The sequence below is a fragment of the Bison bison genome, unplaced genomic scaffold, assembly GCF_000754665.1.
Source record: "Bison bison bison isolate TAMUID 2011002044 unplaced genomic scaffold, Bison_UMD1.0 scf7180017864460, whole genome shotgun sequence".
Lineage (NCBI taxonomy): Eukaryota > Metazoa > Chordata > Mammalia > Artiodactyla > Bovidae > Bison > Bison bison.
In genome coordinates this window covers 4824510-4834308 of record NW_011495022.1, presented here as the reverse complement: position 1 = coordinate 4834308, position 9799 = coordinate 4824510, and the positions used below count along the sequence as shown (strand labels likewise).

Here is a 9799-nt window from a genome sequence, read left to right as displayed (position 1 = left end):
CGCGACTGAGCCACTCTCTGCGAACCCTGCCAAACAAACGGCCGGCAGCGCATGAGTCACTGTAGGACCGAGATCCCCGCGCTGAGGCTGCACGCGGATGGGGGAAGCCACGAGAGGAAGGCGAGGCGCTGCCTAAATTGATGGGGTCTGTCATGTTTACAAATTGGTGCCGTTAATGGAATCAATAAAGTTTGGGGAGCCCTTCATAACCAAATAATAGGAACTCAATTAAGGACGGTAGTTTTGTTTTAATAATTGGAAATTTTCAACTCAGGAGGAAAACTGGCCAAGGGGAAAAGCCTACATCTAAACTCAGTTTGGGAAGCTCTGGATTTTCCTTGATCTGGAGACCGCAGGGCAGCTTTCTGTCGGCCTCTAACCTTCCTTTGACTGGCTCTGGAATTTTGTTTAAAATATTTCAAGATTCGAAAGACAGCAACAACTCAAACTGGAACCATTGAGGGGTGAACTCTACTTTTCAACTTTCTCCCGCTGACCCAAGAGGGTCTCCCAAAGGTGCCCAGCGAGGCTCCCTTGACTTATTTAGAATGCTTCCTCCGCTCGGCCTCGGGGTTCAGAGGCCGCGGAGTTCAGAGCAGCTGCCCAGGGCACCCTTCCCCCGGACAGACTCAGTGGATGGCTCGGGGTCGATCGGCTCGCACGGGCGTTTAGACCCGCAAGCGGAAAACCTTTTCTCCGACTTAGGAGCGAGGGCAGGCCGTAGGCCTGCGTCTCTCTGGGAGGCTCAAGGAGCAGAGCCGGAGGGCACGGTCCCACGCCTGCGTCCCGCCCCCGCCCGAACCAGCTCGGTGCAGCTTGCTGCAGAGGGTCGGAGAGGGGCAAAGGCACCACGAAGGGCCCGCAGGGCAGCGAAGGAACAGAGAGAATGGGACTGGAGAGCGCGGCGCGGGCAGCGCGATTACCTTTGCCATTGTTTTCCTTGAGCGGAACCGCTCCGAGGCCGCCAGGGGAGCGCAGCGCCGAGCAGCCCACCTCCACGTCGCTGCTCATGTCTGCCTCGGCGGCCGCCTCTGAATAATGACCCGGCTTTTTTCGGCCCTCCGCGGCAGACGCGATTTCGGAGGAGACGGTGCTTTCGCTGCTCGGGTGCTGCAGGTTGAACAAAGTGTCTATTTCGAATTTGCCCTTGGCAGGGAGGGCTCCCAAAGCGCTGTGCAGGGGGGCGGACGGCAGGCGCGGGCTGAGGCGAGCCGGGTGCTGCGAATTTTCCAGGGCCTCAAGCACAGCATTGCCAGCCGAGTCGGACAAATTGGAGAATCTCTTGCCGGTCGTAGGGCTGTGCAGCCCTCTCTCCATCAGAATCATCTCTTTTCTTATTCTTTCCATCATTTCAGCTTTCTAAAAAATGTCACAGTGGCCCGGCTGTCCCGTCCTAATGATGGGCTGCGCCGAGGGCTAATTCTCATTCAGCCCCAGCGAGCGCCTCTAAATATTATTATCTCTTTTGGAGGGAGGCGGAAAAATTGTGGGATGCCAGAGCGAGGGAATGACTGGTCAAAATGACCCATACATCCTTCCGAGCCCGAGATGTCATTCATCAAAAAGTAGCGCTCGCTCGTCATTAAGGTACGAATGACGCTGTTCGAATAATCATTTATTGTAACAGGTTTATAAGCAAATAAATACACGTTCCTGTCAGTGGGTAATGAAGGCGGCTTCAGAGCAGACAAATAGATCCAGGTAGGAGGCGAGAAGAGACAAGAAGTGAGGAGGAAGTCTCCGGTCCTTTGCCCGCTCAGAGCCGGTTCTGCTCGCCCGGGGGTTTGGCCTCGGGGGTGAAATTGACAGTCTGATTAATAGAGCGCGCCGCGGCACATTTCCCCCTTCATTTAGGGGCATCATTACGCTCTCAGTTTGCTGGGTTGCCCCTTAGGTCCTAATCATGCAGCGCCTTCCTCATTTTTCCTCGGACACAGATACGTGTTAAATAATAGATAATGCTTTGATTTTCCAGAGTAGATCGTCGGGAAGTGGGTTTTTTTTTTTTTTTTTTACATTTACAAGAGGGAGGGGGGACAAGGGGGAGGATGTTGGAAGAGTTGCGTAAGGAGAAGACCTTGCGCTCCTGTCTGGATTACTTATCTTTAGAATTTCAGAACCAAATATGTGTTTTATTTAACAAATAGGACGCCGAGTTCTCTCCCTCCCCACTTCATCTCAGCCTGGCTGCTCTCCTCCCACCCCAGAAGGGAGAGAGGGAGAGAGAGAATCTCCTAGAGTTTTGAAAGCACTTCAGTGCTACGTGGCTGGGGAGGTGCGTTGGGCCCGCGCCTCCAAACGGAAATCATTAGGTCCTCTCAGATTTTTTAACACCGTTTGCAGAGTGAGTTCTGAACTTGAAGTCCCGGGTTTTTCACTTTTATAATCCTGCTGATGGATAGGCTTCTCGCCTACGCATTTTCCCTGGGGGAAATGAACTCGGCTGGACGATTTCATAGCAGAATTCTACAGCTAACTTTAAACACAGTCGCAATTTACAGCGCCATATGGGCGGCCCCAATTCCACTTTTACGTTGCCAGCTTTCCCCCAACCCCTTCTCACATCGAATTATTTGTGGCAAAGTCGCTGGATTTCGAGGTCAAAGATGAGAAAAAAACAGTCTTGGTTCCCTTCCCTACCATCCTCCTGCCCTCTCTTTCCCACTGTGCCCTTCTTCTTTCTCGCCTTCCTCCCTTCTCCCGCCCCAGCCCCTTACCTGTGGCCTCGGATAATCTCTGCGCTGGGTCTGCGCGCGAAAAATCGAGGACTAGCCTTGCCGCTGCTCCTCGCGACCTGAGCTTGGCGGCTGAGCCTCTTGGTGATAACTTTGATGGTCATAATGACGCTGGAGGCAACCATTTTAACGAAGATCAATCTTCACCCAAGGCCGTTGCGCGTCTCCTCCCTCGCTTGCGCGCCACGGTGCTCGGACCCCCAACTAGCTGTACAAGTCCACCTACCAGCTGCCCAGGGGGAGAGGTCCACGACCGCAGGCAGGAACAAGGGCGGATAGAGACAAGACCGGGATATCGGCCTGTGGAGCTTCCAAAGAGGCGGAGAGACCCTGGCAATCTGGGGGCTAGTCTCGGGTCCTGCATCCCCGCCTTACCGCCAACCCAGACCCCAACCCAGACCCCCCCCCCATTTCCTCCCTGCCGCCACACCCAGGACCTAGGGGGTGCGTTAGGGGCAAACCCGAGATCTATTTGCCCATCTCTCTGTTGGCGCTTTCCTTTTAACCTTGTACCCATTGGGGGAGTCAGGAATGTAAGAGGAGACGAGGTGTGAAATATATTTATATACATTTATACACACAGTCAATGCCAAAAGTTTCTCTCCTGTTCCCCTTGGCACCAACTTAAACGCGAGCTTTGCTTCGAAAATCAATCCCACCTCTTTAAGGTTATAACCGGAATTCTACCCCCAAAGGTGAAAAATGGAAAGCTGGAGCACCTGCCTGGTGGCTGGGGAGGTGAGAGGTGGGAAGCAAAGTGAGAGTCGGGAGTTCGGAGGAAGACACCATCCGCTTCCACCTCGGCCCCTGCCCCAGAGGCCACCTGATTCCAAGCACTATGAGCCCTTCTCGCGCTAGCTTTCAGGCCATTAACGTGGTCCGAGCTCAGCCGAGCGGATGCCCCCACCTTTCCTTCCCTGCTCCATAGTCCGGGTGCCCAGTTTCACAATCTCTGGCAGGCCGCGCCCAGAGGAGGGGGGCTGTCCCAGGAACTTGGGAAGTGTTCCCCCTAGTCCCACTTAGCTCTGGGGACTGAACGGGACACTTCGGTCCAGGCTCTGGTCCGTGGGCGGGTCAAGGCCCTGGCAGAGGGTGGGATCCGCGGAGGAGCGACTTAAGCGGAAGTCACGAATGTCTTTATTGCTGTCGTTTGGCGCCCCCGTCTGTTTTCCTAGCGGTTTCAGCGGCTGTGAGCTACTTTCAATCGCAGGAACCGCCGCTGGGTGGCTGGGTCGCAGCCCCTTTCTCCTTCACCCCGTGGGTGGGTCTCCAACTTCTTCCCTTCCTGTGGGACCCTTCGGCTCTAGTGCCAAAGCCTGTGGCAAACCGTACCTCAGTCTGATGGAAAGGGAGAACACCATTTCTTGGCGACACCTTCATTTATTAGTGGTTTTGAAAACTATTTTGCACATTTTAAATAACACTAATATTGCTATTCTAGCACGTTTATTATGAAAAGTACATTCGATACCATGTCAGGAAAACTCTTCACACTAAAAGACACCTATAATTGTTCATGAAGTCCGTTTAGCAGACAGTGTTTCATGGGAGACACTGAACATTCCAATATTTAATGTCCCTTAATTTATTTAGATTTCACATTTACTAGTAGTAGTAATACTGGCCGACCTGTATGGAGCTTTTACTCTGAAATTACAAGTGCTTTTTACATATATTAGCTCCTCTAAAACTCACAACTATAGAAATTGATTCTATTACTATCCCTTTTTCAGAGATGAGAACCTTTCTACATGGAGGTTAGACAACTTGCTTGTGATTTAAGTTATCGCTGATCGCATCCAAATATACTGTATTATAAAGCTTTGGGCAGCATTTTTGGTTGGTTCTTTTATTTTGCATGTGTCTTCTTTAAATATAGGCCTACCTCAAAAACATTTAGTCTGTATAGAGGTAGTGAGAAGACTGACACAATTCTGTTGAGGGTTATTATTGAAATGCCCAAACCTTGCACCTCTGGAATGTCCAGGCTGAGACTGGGTACGGCCTGTCAAAAGCCCCTGGTTTTCAGACACACCCTCCAGGCCACCAGGACTCCCTACTCACTACCAAGGCACAAGACTCACTCACTCAAAAATAAAAGTCAACCCATGCCCGAACGGTTTGGCAGGAATTTTTAAGACGCGTTGGGGGTGAGGGTTCAGGAAGGCTTTCTCCAAAAGGACTGAAATGCACTTTTTGCTCCAAAGGAGGAATTACATGAAAGAGGCCTAAATTTGTTGTTGTTGTTGTTAGGCCTCCAGACTAAATACCTGTTTCTTGAGCAGTGGCGGGTCCTGAGAGGTGAAGTGGTAAACACTTTTGGCTTACACTTTTGGTAATGAAAATGTGTGCAGGCTGTCCGAAGGGTGAAGGGTACCCGTAGAGCCCGAGATGCCGTGGAGCCCCCAAAACCTCTCTGGGGCCTGTCTCCTGACTTCGGAGGAAGACTCCTAGCGAACGGGGCTCAAAACTGGCAGGTCCACAGCGGGACGCAAGCCCTCTCCAGGACAGGGGCCGCTGGGTGGAGGGGGAGAGCAGGACGGCTAGGTCCTGGGCTTCGATCTCCGGGTACATTTTCTTTAGGCTTAGTGCCGCTGCCACGGCTCGGGGGTTTCGGTTTATTAGCAAAGATGTGGGTCTGGCGACTCCAGCGCGGACTCTGTAACTGGCAAACTTTTGCTGCCGTCCCTCTGCAGGCCGGCCTCGCGCTCTCCCTCCCGGGCCTCTCTGGCTGCGTCTATTTCTTCTTCTCTTTTCTCCTACAATCCTGCGCCCACTGGACCGCCTTGGGTGGGGGCTGGGAGGGTATTTTCTCCCTGGACTCCTGGACTAACACGACTCGCTGCCTGCCTGAAGCCCGCGCGCCCTCCGACGCGACAGGAAAACTTGCAGGGACATCTAGCGCCGGACCTGGGGAACTGCGCACGGTCCAGCCGGGAAGCTAAGCCGCATCACTTACTCTTCCGCCTCCTTCCCTTCTCCTCCTCCCCGCCCCCCACCCCAACCCCCGCCCCTTCGTGGTTAGGCATTTCCCTACACTTCATCCCTTCGTTCTGTCGATGACCACAAGTGGATTTCCCACAGGGACAGCGGGGCTCTGCGGAATGCGGGGGAGGAAGGAGAGACAGAGAGACTTACTTATTTTCTTTCATCTCAAAGGGCCGACAGAGTGAGCACTTACTGGACTTCAGTTACTGATACTGCTGGAGAAGTATTCCAAGGACAACCTCACACCTTGAGTTGTCGGACAAAACAGGGGAAGATGGTTTGCAGGCCCTGCGGGCGGCGGCGGGGGAGGGGGGGGCGGGCAACAAGTTATCCGGTTCTTCCTCCAGCTCTGCACCCACGCTGCGGCGTCCCCTTCGTAGTGAGGTTAGTGCTTCTGTGAGAGGGAAGACTCTCCCTGTGCTTAATTCCCTCCAGGACTGGAGGAGCCCACCGCCCTGCGGGAGGTAAACCTGGTTTCACCAAATAACACTTCGGTTTGAAGCGGTTTTTTGTTGTTGTTGCAAACAATTTACATTTAATAAAGCCTGTGTTGTTAAATTCAAACGGAATACATCTCAGACACAGAAAGTGCCTAAACTCAGGATTCCGCTGTCTCATTTTTGCTAACGACCCCTTTCTTTACCCCGGGTTTGTTGTTGTTTTTAATCCTTTCGATATTTCCAGCCTGAGTGAAACTGGGTATTGCCTGCAGAGGGAAATTAGCTCCAAAGTTGGCAGAGCACAGACTTGGTCTTAACCAAGAACTGTCCAGCCTGTTCCACTGGATTTAAGACTTTACTTTGGAATTAAGACTATTTCTACGCTGCAGTTTTGGCTTCTTACAGGTTAATTAGGGTGGTGTCCTGCACTTTCTGGTGTGGCCATCAAAGAAAACATTTTCAAAGTAGTTCCTGCGACTCCATTCTGTTAGGACCAGGTTATTGTTGTAATGGCCACCGATTAAGTGATTAATTGAGCTCGATGCTTTCTTGGCGAGGGGAGGAACTTATGTTCTTCAATAAATCTAAATTGCAGCCTGTATCTACCCATTCCCCAGTCCAGGACAGGGACATGATCTGAAATATCAGCCACAAAGAGGAAAAAAGAGGATGTGACTTCCAGAACAGCATCAATTCCCAAAAAACAGTGTTTGGGCAGGCTAAGGAGGGAAAGGAGCAAGTGGGAGAGGAGAGCAGGGCTTTGGTCAATGAAGGGCCATCTTGAGTTTCTCGCCAAAATCAGGAAAGATGGCAAAACTGGTTTCAGTGAATAACTGCACATCAGTTTTTGGAGACTGCAAAGATTTTCATGTAACAAAGACTATTTCTGTTGTTAAAGCCCCAACATAATACACCCCCTCAACATACACATACAATCTGTGCTCCTGGCCAGCTAAAGAAAAAATTTCCCATGAAGTTTAAACCTAAAATCAGCTTGGATACAGGGTATACAGGATATACAAGTTAAATGAAATGTTTCTGCAAGTTCAGCCTCAAAATTCCTCCACTACCTACCACTCTGAGTTGTAAACTGTGTGTCATCTTAGTTCATAAACAGAGCAGCCCTGACTTTGCCTGGTACTCAACCACAGCCCCATGATCTAATAGCAGAAGTTGCCCTGGGGTGCTGGGTTTAGGGGGCCTTCACAGGATCAAGTCAGAACCTCCTTCCTAAGGGGAATCCCCTCCTCCAGGGCCAGGATCTAGAAAGCTGTACTGGAAGAGAATACAACTACAGAATAGCAAGAGGCTAGGCTTATTGTTCAAAACCTCCCTGGTCTCTGAATATCCACTGGCTAGGATGGGTAGAGTAACTCCATGTCTTGCCAGAGTTCCACAAGGAAACTAGAGACATGGCCACCATTGAGAAGTGTCTTTCACAGAGCATTAATTCAGACTTTGCTTCCAGTCCTGAACAAATTACTTTGCTGCATGGACAATTAAGCCAAAAATGAGGGGCTGTCTGAAATCAGAAAAACTTGACAAGTCCTTCCTTCTCATCTTAATGTCATTTTCCTCATTTTTAAGCATATAATCAGTCATTAATATGTATTAACAGATAAAAATGGAACAGAAGTTCCAGAACTCAAAATCACAGTGATATTTAGTTTTAAGAGGCTGAAAGTTCGTTGGTTCCAGTTACGTTTTAGAAATATTTCGACAAATTTGTTGAGGTCACAGAAAAAAATTTTTCAAGTATCTACATGTTTTCCCTCTCTGAGAAAAAGAAAAGGATACAAAGGAAAAATAAGAGCATTTCAGGGCGGCCTCCATGATTGGTTTGGTACTGATATTGTTGGGTAAAGAGACCCTAGCCAAACTCTTCCAAAAAGTCAGCAACCTTGTTACCTGGCTCTGGCTGGTATTAAACAAACAAACAAAAAATCCAGCTTCTCTTGCTAACTTCTGCCTTCTCTCAAGTAGCCAAAATTGTTCTCACCAGCAGAGTTACAGTCCCTACAATTTTCTGCAGAGGCTTAGGCCCCTCCTGTCTCGAATTGATCATGAACATGTCTAAGACTTCAAAAAGGTCAAGTCTCCTGCTTTTCCTTTCCAGCGCCCCTCTCATAACTTTCCCCTTTATTTGAGCCTTTTATGGTTACTGCGTTTTGCGTGTCAACACTCCCAACACCACCAGCCCACCCTGCGATGTCTGACCAGGCCCAAGACGGCCTCCCTGGCTCTTTTGCTTGCCCCATCCGGGTCCTGTCTTGGTCCAGAAACAACAGGGCTAGGTGACAGGCTGGCCTCACCAATCACAGGCTCGTGGAAGCGATTTTCTTGGAAATGGGCTGGCCTGGGGAGCTAATCCTACAGAACAAAATGGGCTCGCTCTGAGGGCTCTCCCACACACTCCAATATCCTCGGCTCATTAGATGTAACGTTGCTTCTAAAGTGGATCCTTAAATTTGCCACAGGACTCACACCAGACAATGGCTAAGATGGTGGATGATGGGTTGGGATTCTGTGGCCGAGTAATGGAACGAAGTGTTGAAAAGGCTTCAGGGTTGTGATCCCCGCACCCTGGCAGGGCTGTCTGGGGCCCGCTCTACCCCCTCGAAGTCAGACCCTGTTGCTTTGGGCTGTTCCCACTACAAGCCCCAAGTTTGCTTGGGAAAAACACTCTCTTAATCTGCCCCTCTCGATTCTCTGCAGTTGGCAGCTAGGAAAAGAAAGCGAAACAAAGGCCCCTGGGAAAGTGAAGTTTTCAATTAATTGGTGTGAGTAACGGGCGGGGGTGGGTGGTGGCTGCAAAATGCATGAGGCAGTTCGGCTGCAGGGCGAGGCGCAGAAGTTTCCAGGAGGGCGGCAGAGAAGCTTTCTGCGGACCCGGGAAGGCTGCGCGAGGGCTCGGGAGCCCAGCTCAGGAGGCCACTCCCGGCTGGCTTGACTGTAGAGGCGAATAGCGTGGACCAGGCTTCCGGACTTTTCTCGGGTTCGCCGCTCCGAGGACCGGTCTTTCGTCCGCTTGATTTACTTGTAAGTCTCTGCCTCCCGCCCGCAGGGCGGCTTCGTGGGCATTTTCCGGGTGGACAGTGTGTGCAAACTGGGGCGGAGGGGGTTGTGCTTCAATTGGTCTTAATTCGGAGGATCGCCTGGGAGAACTTGCATTAAAAGCCTTCGCCCTGTAACAACGCGCAAGGTAGGGAAAATTAGCTCCCTCGGGTTTGGGGTCTAGGTCAGCTAATCCCAGGCATTAAGCAACAGGATCAAAACCCGTCTGTTTTCACATCATTCTGATCATCTCTGTCCTTTGCCTCATTTAGTTGTGCAGCTCAGGAAGCCGAGGAGAGGTGGCAAAAACAGCCGTGGCCGAGACAAGGCGCAGGCCTCGGCGCCCGCCTCGGTCGCAGACAGGGCCCAGGATGGGCGGTCGCGCAATCAGCTCGTGGGGGTGGCTGCGCCGCAAACGCCTGAGTCCGGGGGCGGGCGGAAAGGGGCGGTGGGCTGCACAAGAGCTGGGGAGGGGTAGGGCCCTGGGTGGGTGGGTCCCGGGCCCCGGCCGGGAGCCAGGCTCTCCTGCGCCCCCCATTCCCACGTGGCCCCGCGCAGCCAATGGCACGGCCCCGAGCGGGA

General features: G+C 51.6%; 1 protein-coding gene across 1 annotated transcript in view; it reads right to left on the bottom strand.

The window, feature by feature from the left end:
- Positions 1-1350, bottom strand: part of EVX2 (even-skipped homeobox 2) — a 2566-nt gene extending 1216 nt beyond the window's left edge. The window contains exons 1-2 of the mRNA XM_010859819.1: positions 924-1350; positions 7-26 (exon numbers count right to left, since the gene is read on the bottom strand). Of these exons, the coding sequence (XP_010858121.1) occupies positions 7-26; positions 924-1350 (447 nt within the window). The remainder of the gene's footprint in view (positions 1-6; positions 27-923) is intronic.
- Positions 1351-9799: the final 8449 nt, after the last annotated feature.